The sequence below is a fragment of the Triticum urartu genome, chromosome 2A (assembly GCF_056163025.1).
Source record: "Triticum urartu cultivar PI428250 chromosome 2A, HENAU_Tu73, whole genome shotgun sequence".
NCBI classification, from domain to species: Eukaryota; Viridiplantae; Streptophyta; class Magnoliopsida; order Poales; family Poaceae; genus Triticum; species Triticum urartu.
In genome coordinates, this window is record NC_141874.1 from 1,292,637 (window position 1) to 1,316,638 (window position 24,002).

At 44.6% G+C, this 24,002-nt stretch overlaps 1 protein-coding gene and 1 long non-coding RNA gene across 4 annotated transcripts; one reads left to right on the forward strand and one right to left on the reverse strand.

Annotated features, from left to right (window-relative positions):
• Positions 1-1,627: 1,627 nt before the first annotated feature.
• On the forward strand, positions 1,628-4,266 carry LOC125534921 (uncharacterized). The gene is made up of 4 exons (XM_048697966.2): positions 1,628-1,886; positions 1,988-2,060; positions 2,166-2,331; positions 3,775-4,266. The coding sequence occupies exons 1-4, from the start codon at positions 1,748-1,750 to the stop codon at positions 3,892-3,894; spliced, it is 498 nt and encodes a 165-aa protein (XP_048553923.1). The 5' UTR covers positions 1,628-1,747; the 3' UTR covers positions 3,895-4,266.
• An 8,916-nt stretch (positions 4,267-13,182) lies between these two features.
• LOC125534918 (uncharacterized) lies at positions 13,183-22,228 on the reverse strand. Of its 3 annotated transcripts, none has more exons than XR_007294555.2 (5): positions 22,095-22,228; positions 21,880-21,973; positions 21,700-21,781; positions 21,410-21,533; positions 13,183-13,520 (listed from the first exon to the last, which is right to left on the reverse strand). It is a non-coding gene; the product is annotated as an uncharacterized LOC125534918 (long non-coding RNA). The 3 variants fall into 3 exon arrangements; XR_015615477.1 differs by lacking the exon at positions 13,183-13,520 and adding an exon at positions 20,053-21,327; XR_015615476.1 differs by lacking the exon at positions 13,183-13,520 and having other exon boundaries at positions 20,054-21,533.
• Positions 22,229-24,002: the final 1,774 nt, after the last annotated feature.

A 24,002-nucleotide genomic window follows, 5' to 3' on the forward strand; every position in this document is an offset into this window, starting at 1 on the left:
AGCGCCGCCCGAAGATCAATCTAGGGCAGCAATGAGCACCAAAGGAAACACAACACCGCACCTCCAAGCCGTGTCTCCGTACATGATGCTCCCAACATTGAGAATGCCGCCATCGCCGATTCCAAGCCGGAAGTTGGCTTCCGCCCGAAGACAACAACCAACACACAAAATGTGAGGGATGGAGATGCCGACACAACTCGGCAACTCCTCCAAGGAGGGGAACGACACCCACAGGTGCCGTCGCCACCAGCATCGCCCAAGAGGGCAAGACTTTAATCTATAACATCGTACACCTCCAACCCCGCCCCACCAGATTGGGGCAACACCATCCATGTTTGATCACATCACCACCGCCTCAACACCCTGTTGTCATAGCTAGAATACCATGGACCACCAATAACCTGCACGAACGAGACCACTTAACCCATCTTCCATCTCCGGCATGACCGAGAACACACAGCGCCGAGCCATCGTCCTCCATCTGCATACTCACGGGCTCCAAACCCATCGGTAGCTACCGCACCAACTCCAGACGGACAACCGCACAATAGCCGCAACCCCATGATCCAGATCAAGCCCGGATTGGAACAAAATCTAATCCACGCCGCCCGCCTTCCCCGTACATCTGCGTCGCCACCTTCAAGGGAGCCCATCGTGGAGTTGCCCTAATTGACTCAACATGGCGTGTTGTTACATTAACTCTTATATATTTTTACCTCTCCGAGTTATATATAGTCAACCCTAAAATGATTTATACAGTAAAATATCTCAAATCAGCCCAGAATTTTTTCCAAGCAGTTAGCAGGAGGTTTGACTTTTCAATAAAAAAGAGAGTTGCCAGTTTATAAGGGAAGCTAGTCGAAAACCAACACATCCGCGATATGTATACATGCCAAGAAGGTTTTTTTTATCGAGATACATTACGAGTGTCTTTACTTTTTGCCTCTCAAAGGCGACTAGGACCCCTTGATCTTCACCAGCGATTCCATGGATAGGCTCCCCTCTACATCCACTCCGGCAGCCAAATGGCGGGAGGGGGATCCTGGTGCCTCGACTCCCGTAGTAGATAGAAATTCTCGCTTTTGGCAGCGCTCAAACGGATGACAACACTTCTTCTTCAAGTCAGTCTTCAGGGTTTCGATCCGCCTCAAGTTTGTCCGTCGAAACAAATAGATTCTTACCAGGTCCTCGGTGCGACAAAGTTAGGTTCTCGTCGTGCGCACACAACGACAAGATTTGGTGTCAGATTCTTCATATCAATTCAAAGGTTCTACCACGACGACTGCTGGTCCTTAGAGGCACGTGCACGAAGGCTTTTCGGATGTCATCGATAAGGTCAGACCGACTCTGGTACGAGAGTGGCGACAAGGGCTTGTCAGGGGCTCGTTTTGATGGCAACAATGGTCGTTCGATGGTACATAGCTCTCAGTATCTTTTTATTATATTTAGGATGCTAAAGGGTCTTTTTTGAGAATTTTATAAATTACGTTATCAATAGGAAAATGTAAAAGGTGATTTAAAAACAAAATTGTTCTACTCCACGAAAGAGTTGTAAGAAAGTCGGTAAATAAATAAAAGAAAAAAAAGAAAAAGACAAGACAAGAAACAAAGTTGGGTTTTTTCCTTGCTGCAGAATACGTACTACTCCCCGTACTCCTCGCCGCTCCGACCCTCACCCCGCCGCCGCCGCCTCCTCGCTCTTGACGGCGAGCAGCCGCGCCTCAGCGGCGTGGGAGGGAGGGAGGGCATGGCGTGGGCGGCGCTGAGGCCGGTGGTGAAGGCCTGCATCGGCGGCTCCCTCATCGGCATCACCATCTCCGACCGCTACTTCTCCGTCGCCGCCGTCCACGGCGGCTCCATGCGCCCCACCTTCGACGGCACCACAGGTAAGCCCCCCCTGCCCCTCCCTCCCAGTCCACACGCACACACAACCCACCACCGGATCGGATCCCTCGCCGATTTCTGACCTCCGGAGTGGCGCCGGCAGACGGACGCGAGTACGCGGTGGTGAAGCGGAGCCCCCTCTACGACTACTCCCGCGGCGAGGTCGTCGTCTTCGTGTAAGAAACCTCGCTCATGCTTTTCTGAATCCTGATGCTTTCGATGCAGATACTGAATCTTGACAGGTGGTTCTCTGATGCTGCTGTATGTATGTGTGCATGCAGGTCGCCGGCGGACCACCGGAGCAGGACGATCAAGAGGCTGATTGGGCTGCCCGGCGACTGGGTCAGCGTCCCGGAGAAGGAGGAGATCCGCAAGATTCCGGACGGCCACTGCTGGGTGGAAGGGGACAATGGCAGCGCCAGCTGGGACTCGAGATCCTACGGCCCTGTAAGAAACACATTCTCCTCTTCTCCCTTGGAAATTTCCTCTGCGGCATCTGGTCACACAAATCTGCGATAATATCAGTAATACCGTGAGCTGAACTGCATAATATTGGTGGCTGGTGTCATAACCAGTCTTCATGATTTTATTAAAGGCGATGCGAAAGCGGTTCCTTTGTAATGTGCTGCTAGCTTAATCATTTGGTCAGATAAAAAGATTGATATATAGCTTAATTACTTAGCACCTGACACAAACAAGTCATATTCCTACGGCCCTGTAAGAGGACATTCTAGCACTCCATCGAATATTCAGTATTTCTTTCGGGTCATCTTGATAGACGAAACCGCGATCTAGTATCACCGTAGGCAGTTGTCCATATATTGGTCACTGCTGGCATCAGTCTTCATGCTTCTCAAGGCGATGATTCCTTGTAATGTGTAGTGCTGCTCTGCTGCTGCTGCTGCTGGCATTGCTGAACCGTAATTCATATTTGTTGCTGATGTTGGATCAGGAAAACGATTGATAACTTGAGGTTGCAAAATTTAGGTGGTTAAAAAAAATATTAAAACAGAGCACAAAAACATATTTTTGTATCGGTAGCAGCTGGTGGTGAAAACCTGCTCTATAACTATAGCGCGTCTCCTCAGCTGGATTTGTTTTTAGGAAAAAAAAAACTGCCTTATCTACACATTGTTTAACTACATGGCATTATTAGCACCTGACACGAACAAGTCAAACCCCTCTTGGTTTTGGATGAGAAGCCTCAGTCCAATGTATTCCATTGAAACCCAAATATCATCCGCTATGCTTCAGATTTGTACATGAAACCAAGCCAACATGAAGCCGCTCCTTTGTTCTGAGTGTCTTTATCTTCCATTGCCATCTTACCTCTTCTTATGCATCCTTGTATTCCTCTTTTTATACCTTCCGCTTTGATCTAGCTGCAGTTTGTAAAACGTATTGCACTTGTGTTGGTGCTATTTTTTATGCTGCTATGGTGTCATGTTCATTTGGTTACTGTCACTGTCGATGGACTACATACAGTCCACCTGCAGTTTGAAATTCATTCAAATCCAGAATGCTGGTTTGTGTTTTGGTATTTTTGGTTTAACAAGCACCAGCACACATGCTAGGGCAACTTACATTTTTTTGGTTTAACTGCATATCAGGCATATACTGATGTTGGTGTCCTCATAAAAGAATTTACGCAAAAAACATCCACCAGCCTCTTAACCGTTTGCTATATGACCATGTACTGTTAAGTTTGATATCCTCATGACAGAATTTAGACAAAAACATATTGCGGCACCGGCCATATCATAACACTCATGGCGTGTTGGCACACTAAGGCATGGCAAAACAAATTTCGTGCTAGGCAATCAACCATGCATAGTCCTGGCAATGAGTGATGAACATATTTATTATCCTTTTTTCGTGTGCTGTATGCAGGTGCCGCTTGGTCTGGTGCAGGGGAGGGTGACACATGTGGTGTGGCCACCCAGCAAGATGGGCCACGTCGACAAGAGGGTGCCGCCGGAAGGAAGGGTCATGCCGCAGCGAAATCTCTAGTCCATCTCTCTTGCTTGCTTCCTGGGTTGGTTGCTTTCTCCCGCAGTTTTGTTCGTTGTTGCCGGACATCATGTACCAATGTGGCAGGAGGAAGACATTGGGCTCCTCCGCCTTCCGACTGTAGCACTACTTTTGGTATAAGACTTGATCCATTGTAAGGGAAGCATAGCTTTTGGTAGCAGCCTGCTAGGCTAGGCTAGGCTAGGGTAGGTGCAGGCCAGGCAAATTTTTGGTTAGATGTGTGATGCATTGTAACTTGTATATTTATTTTCTACTGAATAATGTAGTTGATATGAAAAGAAGAGATGTCAACATATATTATTTGAATTGAAGCTGATCTCATGTGAAAAGAAACATCTTATATTATTGGCATTTAACAAACGCTTATATTATTTGGTTGTGAGGCAAATGTCTCTATCCCCGCCTGCTGCTGCTGCTGCTGAAACATGGGCTCGCTGATTCAGTTCCGGAGCAGGAGCAACGATGGTGGGAGGGCATCCCCTGATTCCGTGGCCGGGCATCGGCCCCAGCCGCTGGTGTCGCACCAGCAAATTGAATGAGATGTCTTTGGTCGTTTCAGTCCGCCCAGAACAAGTGCAAGCAGATGTAAGTTGACATCTTGAGGGTTCTTACAAAACAAAGGATATGGAGGTATTTGTTCTGCTGCTATATATGATCTACCGCTACCTAATGATGCAATATTTTCATCTTTTTTCTCTTATTAAATGCAGGGAGGGGGTTGTTAGAGATATCAGGTCCTCTGAACACTACTAGGCCTGCTGCAATGCCAATGCCAATGCCAATGTTGCAAGTATGTATGTTTACCCATTACTCGACAAAACTGGATGCATTACTCTTTCGTCATCCTTGTCTCACTATGTTTCCTGTTGTTTTGGCTCAAGGACCAGAGCTGCTTCCCCAATTAAACCAAGTGCGTGCTTGTAGCAAACGGAGGCCGGCCCCCTGATGAACCAAATCCATGAACCAAATGAAACAGACCCCCGTAGCAAATGAACCAGACACCTCCAAACATGTGGGCATCCTCTATAAAAGGCATCCATTGGCATCCTCTATACATATCAGAATCTTCCGTAGAGCAGCATATATATATACTTCAACGGCTGTAACAGGAGATGAGGACTATGCAAATTGTACCGCTATGCCTTGCCCTCGTCCTGCTATGCTCCGGTATATATCTTCAATACCCAAACACATCGTACATACAGAAGCTATGTTGTGCCCTCTAACACATGCCACACTTTCTTGTCTAACAATCTTGTCTAATTTTCTTTCGGTATTACTCTATAGGCATGAAAACCATCGAGGCGCGCTCGGCCTGCTGCCCTCATATAAAAAAGGGCAAGTGTAATGACAATGATTGTGCGAGTTATTGCAAGAAGGCGTATGGCTGGGATGATGTTTTCCAGGGCCCGAAGCTGTCTAAACCCTCGTCTTGTGTGATGATCCGCCTTGCGTCTCTCGATTTCGACCAACCCCTTCAAGCTACCGCATAGATGTGTTGACCTCGCGACTAAGTCCTGACACTAAGGACATCTGCCGTGACAATTTCACGACAGTTGGCGCCCACCGTGGGGCACGCGCACGGTGGTGTTGAATTCTTGAAGGGATCTCTCCCAGGGATCAAGGAGTTTGCAATTTTCTGGCTGAACAAGAGCCGGCATGGAAAAAATTCATATCTACTATGAGTTCATCGGTCAAGATTGAAGAAGTATTCAGCACTGGCATATGTAAGATTGAGTTAAGGGAATTTAGGGTTTGGCGTTCTTCTGGAAGTCACCGATGCAATGCGATCCGTCGAATCCGAATAGAGGATGAATTATTTACTGCCGCAGTCGCGTGCCGCCAAGACCATCAATTTTCCCGAAGTCTTTTTTGTTGATTAGACACAGTTCCAATACCTGAAGGAATCAACCGGTGCTGTTACTGCTACTCCCAGGGGGAAACCAAAGGCAACAGCGGCGGAAGCTGCGGATCAAGTGAAAAGTACACACGATGGCATTGTTTCCATCACATCAAGCATCAGGCCCAATGGTTTCAAATATAGTACTAGTATATCTTCGACTAGTACATCACCAGAAGCCAAATCGGTTTTTCTTTAGTCAACTCCGATTGCTACATGCATACAAGGAATCTACTAGGAGGTTAATTTAAGAATTAAGGAAGGAAAAGTTACTAGGTGGGTTTAGCACGTGAATACCAAGGGAAAGAGATCAGAGGCAAACACGCTGTTACCTTTCGAAGAAAAAGAGAGAGGCGGCCCCTAACATTGACTTAGATTCAGGAAGAATTTTCTACGGGTCTACTAGGATTCAGGTTTGAGGAGGAACTGCTAATCGTGCCAAAGTGCACGGAAATCAAAGGGATGTATAAAAAAAAAAGTGGACCACGCGGGTGCTACTGTGTCTAACGCTGTCCAGCATTATTCAATGCCAGCGTTTGTGTTCATCTGATAAAACAGACCATGTGTTATTGTTTCTATCTACTTTTAGTACATATTTTAATCAAACAGAGCAATTACTTTGGTCTCTATATTCTATGTGCAGTAAAGATGGTGCCATATTATGCCTATGAAGTGTGCGTCAGCATCATCACGAACCGGCGTCCGCACCCGCTTACTGTTGGAACAGGTGTGCACAAGTCGCCGCCCGTACAGCTTAATCTACATCAACCTGCCGGAACCGCGTTGAGCCGCCCCTGCTGCTTTGAGCCGCCAGGGTATATTAAGTCGCCGGTCTGCCTGAGCCGCCAAAACTATATTGAGCCGCTGGACTGCCTGAGCCACCTCTGTCGCGATAAACGGATCATCCGTCGTCCGAACAAATCAGGTGATATCCATCCAAGTTTGATTTATTAGCACATGTTGTTTTTGTCAAAGAACAAGTTTATCTTTGCCTTGGTCTGCAATATTTATGCAGGGCAATCATTTATGACAAAAAGTGATATTACTCAACGGACTCCCGCACCGGCTTACAACACCGTGGCCGTCTCTCGCGACCACGCCGGCTTACAACAAGGAGGACAACTTGCCCGTCCGCACCGGCTTACAACGCCACGCCGGTTCATCTGTCTGTGCTGTTTCAGATGTTGCGGTCGTCTTTACCATCTGTCTCTCGCGCCCTGGTCCACGTCAACACACCGGGCCGCGCCTGTCTGCGTGAGCTGTTCATTGAGTATGAGCAAGTCACTACTTGGGAAGCCCGGTTTCTCTTCCAACAAGTTGGAGGCAAATTATCATATATTATCAACCGCCGTCTGCACTGGATGGTTCAATGGGCAGGCGCACAAGTCGCCGCCACTACAGTTTGGTTAACTTCAAACAGCCAGTTGGAAGGAGCCATTGACCGAGTTGCTGACACGGCTCATACGGGATCATTTATAACCCGCCGCAGTCACCTCAACCTTCTGTGGGTTCACATCACGCTATCACCGCCAATGATATACACCTTCTGCTATGGTCAAATATGGAGAATCTCAAGCCAACTCCTCGAGTCGTCTTAAGACTCGGGGGCTACAATGGTATGACTCGGCGAAATTAGCCAGTTTCAATAAATTCAAGAACTCCGGGTCATTGAAGTGAAAAATAACCCGGCCCCGGAGATTAAAATTTAAAGGCCATCACAAGATTTCCGGCTCAATAAGGATTCTGGTTTAAAATCCGGTTTAAGAGACATCTTTCTCCCACAAAGCACTGAAGCTCTCAAATCCGGTTCAAAATCCGGCCCAAGGTAAATTTGTCCCTCACAAATTTTGAAGCTCTCAAATCCGGTTCAAAATCCGGCTCAAGGTAAATTTGTCCCTCACAAATTTTTGAAGCTTTCAAATCCGGTTTAAAGTTCCGGTTCAAAAAGAAGTTTCATGATCATCATCATTAACTCTGGTTGACCTACGAGGTTCAGTAGTAACTTGATTTGAAGTTTCATGATCATCATCATTAACTTCCTCACTAATACGTGTAGGCATCACTGGAATTGATTTCAGTGATGAGAAACTTTCCAATTCGAGAGAAGGTACAATTACCTCATCAATGTTCTACTTTCCTCCCACTCACTTCTTTCGAGAGAAACTCCTTCTCTAGAAAGGATTCATTCTCAGCAACGAATATCTTGCCTTTGGATCTGTGATAGAAGGTGTACCCAACAGTTTCTTTTGGGTATCCTAGGAAGATTTACTTCTCCGATTTGGGTTCGAGCTTATCATGTTGAAACTTTTTCACATAAGCATCGCAGTCCCAAACTTTAAGAAACGACAGCTTAGGTTTCTCGCCAAACCACAGTTCATACGGTGTCATCTCCATGGATTTAGATGGTGCCCTATTTAACGTGAATGTAGCTGTCTCTAATGCATAATCCCAAAACGATAGTGGTAGATCGGTAAGAGACATCATAGATCGCACCTTATCTAATAAAGTATAGTTATGACGTTCGGACACACCATTACACTGTGGTGTTCCAGGTGGCGTGAGTAGTGAAACTATTTCACATTGTTTTAACTGAAGGCCAAACTCGTTAACTCAAATATTTACTTCTGCGATCATATCGTAGAAACTTTTATTTCCTTGTTACGATGATTCTCCACTTCACTTTGAAATTCTTTGAACTTTTCAAATGTTTCAGACTTGTGTTTCATCAAGTAGATATACCCACATCTTCTCAAATCATCTGTGAAGGTCAGAAAATAACGACACCTGCCGCGAGCCTCAACACTCATCAGACCGCATACATCAGTATGTATTATTTCCAATAAGTCAGTTGTTCGCTCCATTGTTCCGGAGAACGGAGTTTTAGTCATCTTGCCCATGAGGCATGGTTCGCAAGCATCAAGTGATTCATAATCACGTGATTCCAAAAGCCCATCAACATGGAGTTTCTTCATGCACTTTACACCAATATGACCTAAATGGCAGTGCCACAAATAAGTTGCACTATCATTATTAACTTTGCATCTTTTGGCTTCAATATTATGAATATGTGTATCACTACGATCGAGATCCAACAAACCATTTTCATTGGGTGTATGACCATAGAAGGTTTTATTCATGTAAACAGAACAACAATTATTCTCTAATTTAAATGAATAATCGTATTGCAATAAACATGATCAAATCATATTCATGCTCAACGCAAACACCAAATAACATTTATTTAGGTTCAACACGAATCCCGAAAGTATAGGGAGTGTGCGATGATGATCATATCAATCTTGAAACTTCTTCCAACACACATCGTCACTTCACCCTTAACTAGTTTCTGTTCATTCTGCAACTCCCGTTTCGAGTTACCACTCTTAGCAACTGAACCAGTATCAAATACCGAGGGGTTGCTATAAACACTAGTAAAGTACACATCAATAACATGTATATCAAATATATCTTTGTTCACTTTGCCATCCTTCTTATCAACCAAATACTTGGGGTAGTTCCGCTTCCAGTGACCAGTCCCTTTGCAGTAGAAGCACTCAGTTTCAGGCTTAGGTCCAGACTTGGGCTTTTTCACTTGAGCAGCAACTTGCTTGCCATTCTTCTTGAAGTTCCCCTTCTTCCCTTTGCCCTTTTTCTTGAAACTAGTGGTCTTGTCAACCATCAACACTTGATGTTTTTCTTGATTTCTACCTTCGCCGATTTTAGCATCGTGAAGAGCTTGGGAATTGTTTTCGTCATCCCTTGCATATTATAGTTCATCACGAAGTCCTAGTAACTTGGTGATAGTGACTAGAGAACTTTGTCAATTACTATCTTATCTGGAAGACTAACTCCCACTTGATTCAAGCAATTGTACCCAGACAATCTAAGCACACGCTCACTGGTTGAGCTATGCTCCTCCATCTTGTAGGCAAAGTACTATCAGAGGTCTCATACCTCTCAACACGGGCATGAATATGAAATACAATTTCAACTCTTGGAACATCTTATATGCTCCGTGACGTTCAAAACATTTTTGAAACCCTGATTCTAAGCCGTAAAGCATGGTGCACTAAACTATCAAGTAGTCGTCATATCGAGCTTGCTAAACGTTCATAACGTCTGCATCTGCTCCTGCAATAGGTCTGTCACCTAGCGGTGCATCAAGGACATAATTCTTCTGTGCAGCAATGAGGAAAATCCTCAGATCACGGACCAAGTCCGCATCATTGCTACTAACATATTTCAACTTAGTTTTCTCTAGGAACATATCAAAAATTAAACAGGGGAGTTAAACGCGAGCTATTGATCTACAACATAGATATGCTAATACTACCAGGACTAAGTTCATGATAAATTAAAGTTCAATTAATCATATTACTCAAGAATTCCCACTTAGATAGACATCCCTCTAATCATCTAAGTGATCACGTGATCCAAATCAACTAAACCATGTCCGATCATCACGTGAGATGGAGTAGTTTTCGATGGTGAACATCACTATGTTGATTATATCTACTATATGATTCACGCTCGACCTTTCGGTCTCAGTGTTCCGAGGCCATATCTGCATATGCTAGGCTCGTCAAGTTTAATCTGAGTATTCTGCGTGTGCAAAACTGGCTTGCACCTGTTGTAGATGAACGTAGAGCTTATCACACCCGATCATCACGTGGTGTCTCGGCACGACGAACTTTGGCAACGGTGCATACTCAGGGAGAACATTTTTATCTTGAAATTTAGTGAGAGATCATCTTATAATGCTACCGTCAAACAAAGCAGAATAAGATGCATAAAGGATAAACATCACATGCAATCAATATAAGTGATATGATATGGCCATCATCATCTTGTGCTTGTGATCTCCATCTCCGAAGCACCGTCATGATCACCATCGTCACCGGCGCGGCACCTTAATCTCCATCGTAGCATCGTTGTCGTCTCACCAACTATTGCTTCTACGAATATCGCTACCGCTTCGTGATAAAGTAAAGCAATTACAGGGCGATTGCATTGCATACAATAAAGCGACAACCATATGGCTCCTGCCAGTTGCCGATAACTCGGTTACAAAACATGATCATCTCATACAATAAAATATAGCATCATGCTTTGACCATATCACATCACAACATGCCCTGCAAAAATAAGTTAGACGTCCTCTACTTTGTTGTTGCAAGTTTTACGTGGCTGCTACGGGCTGAGCAAGAACTATTCTTATCTACGCATCAAAACCACAACGATATTTTGTCAAGTTAGTGCTGTTTTAACCTTCACAAGAACCGGGCGTAGTCACACTCGGTTCAACTAAAGTTGGAGAAACTGACACCCGCCAGCCACCTGTGTGCAAAGCACGTCGGTAGAACCAGTCTCGCGTAAGCGTACGCGTAATGTCGATCCGGGCCGCTTCATCCAACAATACCGCCGAACCAAATTATGACATGCTGGTAAGCAGTATGACTTGTATCGCTCACAACTAACTTGTGTTCTACTCGTGCATATAACATCTACGCATAAACCTGGCTCAAATACTACTGTTGGGGAACGCAGTAATTTCAAAAATTTCCTACGCACACGCAAGATCATGGTGATGCATAGCAACGAGAGGGGAGAGTGTTGTCTACGTACCCTCGTAGACCGTAAGCGGAAGCGTTTATCAACGCGGTTGATGTAGTCGTACACCTTCACGATCCGTCCCGGCGGAATAGCTCTCCCGAAGAGAAAAAGTGCTCCTGCCCAGGTTACGCCTCGAGATGGTGGCGCTTCGTCCCGAAAATCCCCTCCTTTATTTTTTCTAGGGAAAATGACAATATATACCAGAAGATGGTCGCAAAAGTGGGCCAGGGGCCCCACTACCCAGCCGCACTCGGCCCCCACCCTTCCCAGCCGCCACCCCTTCCTCCTCTCATACCCTCCTTCCTCCTGCTAATTCCGCCCTCCCTATCCCCTGCTCATCTTTGTTGCGCGCTGTGACCGGACTGGCTCCACCTCCTCCACCCCAAGGAAGCATTAGAAATAAGGTTGGCCGCGTGGAGGAGCAGAGTTCTCGCCATGAGCGCCATCATCCTTTCTCCGCTGGTAGACCCACCCCACCGCCTCCCTCGTTCCTCTCCTCGTCGATCTCGCTTCGCTGCTTCACTCGCTCTCCTCTGCGCTTCAGATCTCTCTGACGTTGATTATCATTGCTTAGAATTCTTGGTTCATGGAACAAATTTGTAGTTGAATATCTATAGGTTCCTGGAACTGGAACAAATTTGTAGTTGTATCTCTATTGGTTCATGATCCATATATTGTCAACACTGATGAATGCATAATTGATTTGTTAGACTTTCATTCATGATCCCAATCCCATCCAATCATCACAGTGTGCTAGGCTCTTGCGCTTCGACCTGTTCCCGAGGAGTGCGGTTAGCAGCAGCACACACGGCGTTGATGGTGGTGGAAGCAACACTCAAGCAAGCGGTTATAGCGGCACTGCAGTACCAGCAGATTGGCACAAGGATGGTGCTTCTTCCCCAGTTGAGAATTGTGAATTCTTTTTGGCAATACAGAACAATATTGGCAAAGGTTCCCCTAAATATCGAGGCTTGCAATCTTTGCCGTGCTCACTAAGTATATCGGCATTTTAGTCATTGGTATGGCATGAGCTAATGAATAATCATTGGTTGAAATATGATTTCATACTTGCACTATTTCATAAGTTAGGCAAAAGCTTTTCTATTACTACAGCTTGGTAATAACAGTATAATGTCCACCATAATACTATTTATTAAGTAACTAATTTTTGGAGCTGATGTTGTCAATAGAGTAAACGGGCCTAACTACTATGGTCAGCATTCACTATAAGCTTTATGTTTCTCCCTTTGATGCAGCTCTATAGCTAATTTCTGTTGATGTGTTCTTATGTTCTCTTAATGAATATAAATGCTTCTCATGTGCATTCCACTAATTGTTGTTATGTGCACCTCAAAATGCAGAAGGTATGCATATAAAAGAATGACAAGTAACTAGCATAGAGTGTTGGCTTTATAGCGCTAGATCAACTCACCAAGGAGCAAGACACACATACGTGCAAAACTAGACCAGAAGCAACCATATGTGAAGCTGGCTTGACCTAGCGATAACTCGATTTACTTTGGTGACTTGGCGATCGATGGAAGAAACTCTTTTATGGCCAAATGCTCGTATCGAGCCTTTCATATATCTCTTCTCCTATTTTCTGAACCCAAACTGACTAGGCTTACGTATCCCAAACCGACTATGGTCAGCGTTACATGGGGTGTTCATGTATATATATTATTATCAGGCTAGACTCAAGATGGCAATGGGGATGAAACCCATCGGGTTTTGCCTTCCCAAACCCATCCCCACGAGAAAATCGTAAACCCGTCCCCGTCCCCATCACCGTGTGCGGGGCTAGTTTTCTGCCCGTCCCCTAAACCCATCGGGTTTCGGGGAACCCACGGGGAACCCACGATAAAATCAAAATATTTAAACAAACATAGTGGCGACAAAGAATAACACTTCAACAACAAAACAAGCACATTTCAGCAGCATAACTTGAGTAAATTTCAACAAAAAACAATAGTAGATGGTTCAACAGCTATATAAGTTCTGAAGTAGAACTAATAGTTCACAAATCACTTTAAAGTTGGAATCATCATGGCATCTTTCACATCTCCAAGCCTCCAAACGACCATCTTCAAATCTTCCAATGCCAAATCAAAGTGCCAAGTACTAGGAAAGATCAAAACTCGCTCAAGCTAAAGTTAAACATGAGAAAAATATGCACAAGTCCAAAAACTTTGTCCTTATTCATTGTCAGCATGTATGAGAATCAAATAAGTAGTAACGAACATCTTATGAAATATTGCAACAAGATAATGATAAACTTTATGATGATATGTAAATAAAGACACACCTTTATATTTGTTTCTTATCCAATCTTGTGAACACATCAAGGCCTCTAAGATTTCGGGGGTAAGATGACTACGGTGATAAAAAAATAATGTAATTTCGCGGGTATTGCCGGGTTTCGGGTTCGGGGACTACCGAAACGGGCGTAAACCCGCGAAATGTGTCGGGTTGTATAATGTGCCCAACAACAGCCCCGCGGGGATGAAAAGATGCCCATCCCCGTCCCCTAATAGGGTAAAAACCCACGGGGACGCGGGTTTCGGGGCCCCATTGCCATCTTGAGGCTAGACCTAAACCCAAACCGACTAGGCTTACATATCCTAGATGGACACGCTTACATGCAAGACGGGCACGGGTTAACTCTATGAGGTATGAAAATCCTACACCTACGAAGGCTTACATACGTTTACAAAAGCCTTCCAACTATTCTAAACATCTCCCCCCTGAATTTCTGGAGGGGTGGTCCTCAGCCCCCCCCCCCCCCCTAATCCAATTAAACGTTGCCAAGTCACTCCAGCACGTAAACATTCATAGATCTTTACGTGGATGTAGCATTGCTCCAATGAGGTACATAGAGTAGTGGGCAGAAGACCTGCCCGAGGTACCACTTTTACATGGTTATGTAAGACATTTCGCTGTTTCCAGACTTATTTGAATAGGATTCATTTTAGTCCCTCTGTTTCATAACGTAGTGCATATAGATTCTTTGAAAAGTCAAACCTCACAAACTTTGACCAAGTTTGTGGAGAAAAACATTTACATCTAGAATGTCAAACATACATCATTAGAATCATCATAAGATGTAGTTTCATATTTTATATATTTGGTATTGTAAATAGAAATAGTTTTCTCTATAAAGTTGGTTGAAGTCTATAAAGTTTGACTTTTCAAAAATAAAAATAAAAATACGCATTTCATATGAAACGGAGGGAGTAACTAATTGTTCATAGTTTGTTCTTTCTATTGTCGGTTGTACCGCACGAGCTACTCAATCTGTAGATTTAGATGTTCATATACATTCTCAGGATACAACAACAATGATAGCCGTCTGTTACTATTCTCTTGTGCTATTCTTCTGTTTCCTTATTTAGTGTGACATTTATATTAGGATCTTCCGACTTTAATGTTCTGTTTTAAGGTTAAAGTTTCTTCCAAATTTATTAGGAAAATTGCAGGGTAGAATATAAGCCTAAGTTATACCATTTCTAGATTATGCTAAAGTGATTATGCATAATAATTTGGTTGTGAATAAACAAGGGTATAAGGTATTTATGTGCTTTTTACACAAGGAAATGATTTTGACTAAAGATAAATTGGCAAAACGTAATGGAAGGGTAGTAAGCGATGCTGTTTTTGTGGTCAGAATGAAACTATCCAACATCTTTTATCAAATGCCCACTTGCCAGGCTACTTTGGCGTACAATACAAGTTATATTCAATGTCAAAACCCGGATAGCATAGCCACGTTATTTGGAATGTGGTTAAATGGGGTAGAGTCCTAAAATAGCGGCGCATATTTGAGTTGGGATGTGTGCATTAATTTGGGCTATTTGAAACTGTCGGAATGATGTGATTTTTAACAGACACAATGTCATAAAAATTTTGCAGGTCATATAAAGGGCAACTGGTTGGATCCGTATGTGGTCGTCATTCAGTCATGCGGATGCCAAAGAGCATATGGCTATTGGGTGCAACCATTGCGAGACAGTAGCATGGGATACCTACAATCCCACTTAGTGGTAAATCATGCAATAACAAAGCAATCCAACGACCAAAAATGACTTGGGGTCTAGATCGGACGGCTGGAATCGCTAATGACTTGAGAGGGCTGGGATTAGGCTCAGTTTTACTGTCCTAAAAATGTCGGTTGTGGAGAGTTTTGCTTGATTGATGTTCATTTTGAGACCTTGAGACATTGTACCAAACTTTGTACTTGAGATCATTTTTAATAACATGGCTGCATGCATCATTCTGATGCAAAGCCCGGGGAAATCCTCCTTTTCCAAAAAAGGGTATATACATGTCCTTTTGTAAATGTATTTACTTGATATGTAGGTGCTTTCATAGGTGCCTTAGCAAATCGCTTGGTTGAATTGTTCGATTTGATGTGATATTGGTCATCCTAACATGCATGCCTGCTTCACCGATCTGACATGGACCCGGGGTGTTCCTGCGGAGCCAAGTCCATGGCCTGGCACCAGAGCTGTTTCGTCGGGTCTGGGACGTAGCATTCACGTACCCGCCTTGAGCCTGATCGACATCAGCGTTGGTACGGGCGTGACTTGTTGGTCCTCAACATGGTCTGACTCCCAGCATGAGAAGTTCAGTTTCCCTCGAGAATCCGCGGCGTACTCCAAGTTGCCAAATCTCATGACTTGATTGGGAGTTAGGTTATTGACTTGGCCTAGGTGGACGGTTGAGTCACTAAGAGGCATGATACTGCTAAAGACGAGATCTGGCTCGCAGAAAGGTCAAGCCGGAACCGATCTGCTCACCTATGCAGATTCCCATCGAAGTTACGTGACTATCAGCGGGGACTGCATGGGCCGCCAATGATGCAGTCAATTTCTTTGAATCTCGGGTAGGGGTCCTAAGCTGATAGCGTAGATATGATGGTAACAGTAGACACGAGGTTGTACCCAGTTTCTGGCTTTCTCAAAGAGACAATACCCTACATCCTGCTTTTGTTTGTATTAATTATGGATGGAGAACAAAATACAAGTTTGGTACCATGAGATTGTCTATGATCTTATATGCGCCCTATCCCCTAGTTTATAAAGGTACCATGTGGTCCAGGCTTACATATATGTTTGCTACTCGTATATGGCAGATCGTGGTGTAGTTGATATAATCTTGAAGGATGGACCATATCCTCGGGAAGCTTCCTTGTATATGCCATGTGTCTTCTAGATATGACCCACCAGTGAACCACCATGGGGGTCCTCGGCCCGGCCCATCTGGCCGGGAGACGACGTAATGAGTACCTCCTAGTCCAGGACACCATCAACGAGCGTGGGCGAGTCTTAGCCGGTGAAGACCCCCGTCCTACCAGGTAGTGGGAGCAGGGGCAATGGTGGAAACGACCCTGATTGAAGGAAGTGTAGGGTGCAGGCCGCGAAGCACACCACCTGTGCTAAGAAGTGGGAACAACTCCAGTGGTAGTGGCATCGGTGGCGGTGGTGTGTGTGTTTGTGAGGGGGGGTGGCTGCGGCAAGGACGACGAGGACGGAAAGGTCAAAATGCAGTGGGGTGGAGAGGACTGGCCTTTGTGCCACCGACAAACGGGTCAGGGAAGGAGAACACAAAGTAAATTACCAAAAACCACCACAATTGCGGCAAAAAACCAGCGTTTTCATAAAAGTTTGCCGAAAACACTGATTTTGTGTAATTCATTTGCCGAAAGCACTAAACGCTCAATTGAGAGTCGTTTGAAGTGAAATATAATAGGTGGGGCCCACTGTCAGGGCTGATGTGGCACCGGAATCTAACACCATTTGCTAAAACGTAAAAGTTAACAAAGGGCCCACCCGTCAGCAGACTGCACATACACGTCGTGCATTTTATCGAGCACGTTGTGTGCAGCAGGTCCCCGGCACGCACGCTCGCTCGAAGTGCACGTGCCACCTGCACCGCGTGGCACCGCTGTCCTGCGATGGCCTCCGGCGAGCCAAGCACCGCCAGGCACCAGCTCCACCTCCAACGCCGTTCACCTCCCTCCCCCCCTCCTGAGCTCCTCCAACCTCGCGTGAGACGCACTCCATGGCTTCAGCACCGCAGGCGTGCTGGGAAGCTGGTGCCTCTACTCCTCCGGATGCGGGAGGAATAGGAAGCCGCGATGGCGGTCCATGACGCAGCGGTGCCCGACTCGGTCCCTCCTCTAATTCGCACCTCCGGGGAACCCGGCGTCCGTCTAGTATGGCATGAAAGCCTGTAGGTCATGGCGGTCCACGACACAGCAACGCCCTTGGCGCGCGGCCCTCCCCAACGATGGCTTGCCTTCGACCTGGACGTCGTCGTGCCGCTCAACCCCGGCGCGGTTGGTGCCAACCGGCCATCTCCAGTGACCCTCGGCCATGGCCTGTGGCTCTCGATAGCAAAGGTGCCTCCTGGTTGGTGGCGTCACCATAGCCGGCCGGAGCGCGGGCACGGGATCTCGGCCTTGCGAGATCCGACCGGGGCGCGGGCGCGCCGGGCCGGGGTGCAGGCATGAGGGAGCTCGACAGCTCGCGGCAGCACACGCAACAGTAAGCCAGCGTTGAGAAGCAGCGGCTCCGCTCGCCTACTCGGTGGCATCGTCGTCCCTCACACCGCCCGAAAGGTGTTCGATGAAATGTCTGGCAAAGTGGAGGAAGAGAGAGAAATTATGTCTCCTGTTTCCGTTTTCCATTTGCCACATCATCATTGACAGCAGGCCCCGCCTATCATTTTTTCTGTCAAAACACATTCGATCGAGCGTTTAGTGCCTATGGCAAACGGATTACTCAAAATTGGTATTTTTGGCAAACTTTTATGTAAACGGTGGTTTTTCGCAGTGACATACGCAATTGTGGTTGTTTTCGACATTTTACTCGAGAACGCAGATATCCACTCGAACACAAACCCAATTCATATTTGGGCTGAATATCAGTCACGGCGGATAACAAAACGGACATTGGTCCGTTTGCTTTGCTACGTTGGGCCGTGGTTTGTGTTCGCATGGACATTGGTCTGTTTGCTTTGCTACGTTGGGCTATGGTTTGTGTTTGCGTACATGTCTTAGAGAAGAAGGGGCAATGAGGCCTAACCATATTGTGGATACAAGCACATTCATGTCCCACAACCATCTACCAAAGCGACCGTAGTCTGTTGTTGCTACATTTCACTGCATCCGCAAGCTGGCAAAAACACTATCATCCGTGCGAAGGAGACCAGTGTTATGCCAAGTAATTAATCCACTCTACTTCCACCTTGCGAAGCACCTCCGAAGCTGAAGGCCTCTATTGATTGAACTGATTCAACACCATATAATTCCGGTGCTTCCAAAGATGCCAAAACACGAGGTGGATGATCGCGCGAAGCTCCTTCTCCCTTGCCCCCTAAGAAGAGCTTGTGCACAACGCCAACAAGTGCTCCCCCACCATTGGCATCCAGTCCAGCCTGCCTGCCGCCCGCAGCATCCAACTCCAAACTGTCCTCGACAAACAAAACCAATCAACAAATGCTCAATGGACTCGATTTCTTGAGCACACAAAGGACAGATGGCTGAAGGGAAAAACCGCATCGAGCGAGACGGTCTGAGGTCCAGCACCGGTTCCTTAGAGCCAGCCAGTTGAAGAACCGACAAACCATAGGAGCTTTGGACTCCCAGATGAACTTCGGTGGAACTTCTCTCCCCGCAAATTTTGCCGCATATGCCGACCTTGCCGAGAATTCGCCAGATTACTCCCAAGCCCAGCGCACCACGTCGGCACTCCCGTCCCGCAGCAACACCATTTGCATCCGGTCCCAGAGCAGCATGAACTCGACACGGGAAACCTGTCCCAAGTCGGGCCCAACGGAATTCCCTAACGGACGCACATTGCGTCAAGATGTCACGGTTCCTCAGAGCTAGTGAACGACAAACTGATCATAGTGGGCCAGCCCATGCTAGATGTTTAGGGTGTACACGAATCCTGGTTTTGAGAAGTTTCAACTCTGGTTTTTTCTTGTTTTAGGAACCTTCTAGAAGGTTCCTGAACGACTATATCTGGTTTGCCGTTTTTGTTTTGATTTAATTTTCATTTTTTCTTTATTTGTTTAATTGTTTTTCTTTTGTCTTTTTTGTTTCTTTTTCCTTTTCTTTTTCTGTTTTCCTTTTTCAAGTTGATTTTCTTTTTAATATATATTTTCAAACTTTTAAATTTTGTTCATATTTTCAAAAACAATTCCCTTTTAAAAAATCACAAATAAAAAAAAATATTCTTGTATCAAAAAACATACATGATTTTCAAAATATGTTTCTGTCTTTAAAATTTGTTCACAAGTTCAAAACATGTTCAGGAATTCCAAATATGTTTCTGTCTTTAAAATTTGTTCACAAGTTCAAAACATGTTCAGGAATTCCAAATATGTTTATTTTTTAAAAAAATCACCAATTGAAAACTGTTAAGGAATGTTCACAGTTTCGAATTTCGGTCATAAATTAAAAAAATGTTCGCATTTCTGAAAATGTTCAAGAATTTTAGAAAAATCTCGTGATTTCATTTTTTTTTAGAATTTCATGAACACAAATTAAAAAATATTAAGTAATATTCACTGTTTCAAAATTTTATTAGAAATTAAATAATGTTTGCAGTTCTGAAAATGTTCAAGAATTTTAAAAATTGTTTGCGTTTCAAATTTTTATTCAGAAGTTCATGAAATGTTTCATTTTAAATTTTTGTTCACTAATTCAAGAATGTTTGCTGTTTCAGCTTTTTGTTCCGAATATCATAAAATGTTCCACTTTTCTAGTATTTGTTCACATTTGAAAAATGTTCACGGTTTCAAAATTTGTTCACAAATACAAAAAATGTTTTATGCTTTTAAAAAAAAATTGGTGTTCAATTTTTCCGCTTTCTCATTTTTTTGTTCACATGTTCAAATGTTCCTGTCTAAGAAACTTTGTTCAGAAATTCAAGAAATGTTGGCATTTTTCAAAATACACATTAAAAATAATGTTCACCCCAGTAACCAATTCAGGTTCGCTACAGGTCTGGTTCTGGTGAGAGAAATACTAGTCCCTTACATCTTGTTCTTTGTATTAAACGGTGCATGAGAGAAATACTAGTTCCTTACACTTGTTTCTTTTCGCTACAGCACTGGAAATTCTAGTAGTTCTTTTCACTTGTTTTTTTTACTCCTATTCATTCCTCAATAGACACGAGAGATATGCTACTTCCTTACAATCTATTATTTGTATTGAACGGTGCAAATAATTTCCTGTAATGGCATTTCTTCAACAGGGTTTCTGAATATTCAAGTGATCCTTTCAAGGCTAATCAAGTTTGTACGGCATCAACACATGAGTTTAGGTAATATCAAGATCTACAGTTTTTTTTACTAAATACCATCAGATGGTGAAACTGTTTTCACCTAAATGGATAATGTTTTCTTAAAAAGGAACATGCATTTCCGCACATTTTAGAACTGCAGAACAGTTTACTACTGCAGAATAGTTTTACTCATAAAGAAACAGTTCTCCATTCAAACAGACGAAAAAAAACCCAGAAGGAAGCGAACAAGAACACTGAGTTCTCTGCTCGCTCGCAAAACAGTAGAAACAGAAAACGGCCCAGAAAGCCCGCCAAGTGGAGGCTCTGTGCGAAACACCAGCAATTTGACGCAACGAGCGTCATATAGGACCTCCCGGGTCCAACATCCAAAGCCCACGCGCCGTTGGTCAGCGAAGCTTGCTTATCTTTCATTCATTGGTGATAGTAACTCCATGCTAACTCCTAGAAAACGGGGCTAAAGGGGGGATAATCCCTCCCTTAACTTTCCGCTGTTTGGAGTGAGACCTCTCCACAAATAAGCAAATGGGCGGGCATGTTCAACAACATGAAGTCCTGCCACTGAGCTAACTCCTGCCATGTGTAGAGCTATTCTACCACAAGAATTGAAATAGTAGCACCAGTCTAGCTAGATTGTGAGAATTGCATGCATGTATAGGTGAAAACATACCTTCGGCGGCATGATGACTAATATTTCAATGAAGTCCCGGTAAAGATACGAAGCTCGAGATGTTAATCTAACCCATCTAGCTAGATGCACCTCCTGATGGTTTTTCCGATTATTTTGTTAACACCTGGTAGTTATCCAGCAGAGCGCGTAGGAGTTAGTTAGGTTTTGTGGATGAACAATCATGGTCGGTCCACGCATCATCAATGCACTTCTATTTTTGGAAACAAATTAGACAGCTAGCAATTAGATAGGAATATTTAAAATCATACAGTAGTAGCAGTAGTACGCACCTTGACACACCGATCTTGTGTGCTGATGACGAATGATAGAAGAATTGGTATATAGTATATGTGTATTTCTGTCGACAGTTTACTGGAAAATGGCAAGTGGTACAACAGATGTTAACATGAGGTGATATGTAGAAAGATCAATGAAGGAATGAATGGGAGGATATTGAAGAGCCACCGTGCCTGGCCTGACTAGGGAAGCTCCAGATGCCAATCTACCCCATAGATCGATCTGCACATCCAGATGAATTATTTTTATTTTGCTAGCTGATATCACCTACATACGTAGTCACAAGAAGAGCGCAGGGATTAGTTATGTTTGTGCATGCATGAACAAACATTGTCAGTATATATATAGAAGAATTACTCATATATATGTTGCATTTGTGTTATAGTACCTAAATTTGCAGCTGCAGACACCACTTCGTCGGGCCAGAAGAAATTGAAGAGGTAATACGAAGAAATGAATGGGAATACTGGAGGGCAATTGTGGCTAACTAGTTGTGCAGGTATGCAGTGCAGGGCTTGTGTAGGTACGCTTGGCTTAATTTGCTTTTCCCAAAGCTAGCTGCAGGTTCTTTGCTTGCTGTTTGGACAAAGCAAAAAAGCAAAGATGGATTCCTCCTAGCTTTTCCTTTCTCTTTGAATTGAATAAAGCATAGCGACCTTGGACCAGATTCCTAATGCAAATCATGAGTAGTACAACCCCAACAGCTCACTGGTAATTAAGAAAGGCGACGTGTCAATGCATGGATCCTGTTTGGGAGATTCTCTGGAAACTGAATGTTCCTAGCAAAGTGAATTTTTTTTTGCTGGAAGGTGCTACATGGGATGATACCGGGTATGGCAGTATTCACAAACCGACATATTCCGGTCTCGGGACAATGTCTAGTTTGTAAAAAAGGAGCTGAAGATTTGAAGCATCTTATGTTCACTTGTGACCGAGCTAGAGCTGTTTGGCGGGCTATGGGAATTCGTGAGATAGTTGAAGTGGCAGAAGAACAAGACCGATCTGGCAGTACCATCATTGAGAATATCCTTAGAGATAAACGGCAACATCTTGTGCAACTAACTCAGAGTGGCATCCATGAGTCCATATTGGTGGGGGCTTGGTTTATATGGTGGCAACGGAGGCAGTTTGTGAAGGGTGAAGGTGTGGCGAGCCCACCGAAATCTGCCCTCTCCATACATGCAATAACGATGAACTTTGCTGGAGCGAAGAAGGCTGCTGAGATTCCTGAAGTTAAGTGGGCAAAACCAGAACACAACAAGTATAAGGTAAACATTGATGCATGTTTCATGGACAACGGAAGGGGAGAAACTGCAGCTATTCTTCGGGATCACCATGGGCAAACACTTGCAGGCTCAACGACACTCTTCAGTCAAGTAATGGCTATGTTGAACGGCTTGGCGTTGGCGGATCAGCTGGGATGCTCAAATATCATGCTTGAATCGGATTGCTTGGAAATCATTTCAGCATGCAACGGAGAGATTTTTTTTAGAAAAGGAGGATGACCCCCGGGCCTCTGCATCTGGACGATGCATGCAGCCATTTTATTAATTACTCACAAAAACCCTACAAGGTAATACATCATATAGTCTGAAGCCAACCATCTTGGCAACATCTATCACTACTCCTATCCACTCGATGAAGGGGTGCCGATTGTTGAGCTGAATACCAAACAGACATCACACCAAAGCCTAACATCAAAAGCCGAAGGCCCCAACCAAGCCGCGTTGCTGAGTCTGGAGCACACACCAATCCGGCACACTCTTAGAGCCCGTTGCCGCCGTCTTCCACCGATCCATCTCTAGAGACGGTATTGACGCATTGACCTTGCCAGGCCTGCCCTCGACGCCACCACAACACTTGACAACGCCACCATCCTGCACGTATCCATCCACACGCGACCGCCGCCGAAACTCCGTAGCGCCATGCCACCGAGATCTACCGTCGGCCTTGCGGTAGATGTAACACCGCTCCTCCTCTTGTCCCCTCTAGCCAACACTTGCTCCAGAACGATGCCCCCAGGAGGGAGAACGACACCAAAGGCGCCATCATTATCCATCAGAATAAAGTATGGCAGGGTTGTTTTGCTTTCTGAGAAGAGTGGATCTGCTTCTTTGCGTGGGGTTGGAGCCAAATCGATAACCGAGATGCCAATGCTTCATATATAAAACCGCTGTATCTAGTTAATAAGTTAGTCCAACAAGATTGAATGAGGAGAAGAACAAGACCCAACAGGATTGAATGAATACATTTTCGATAAAAGGCGCTTTTATTATCTCAAAATGTAGCATGAAAG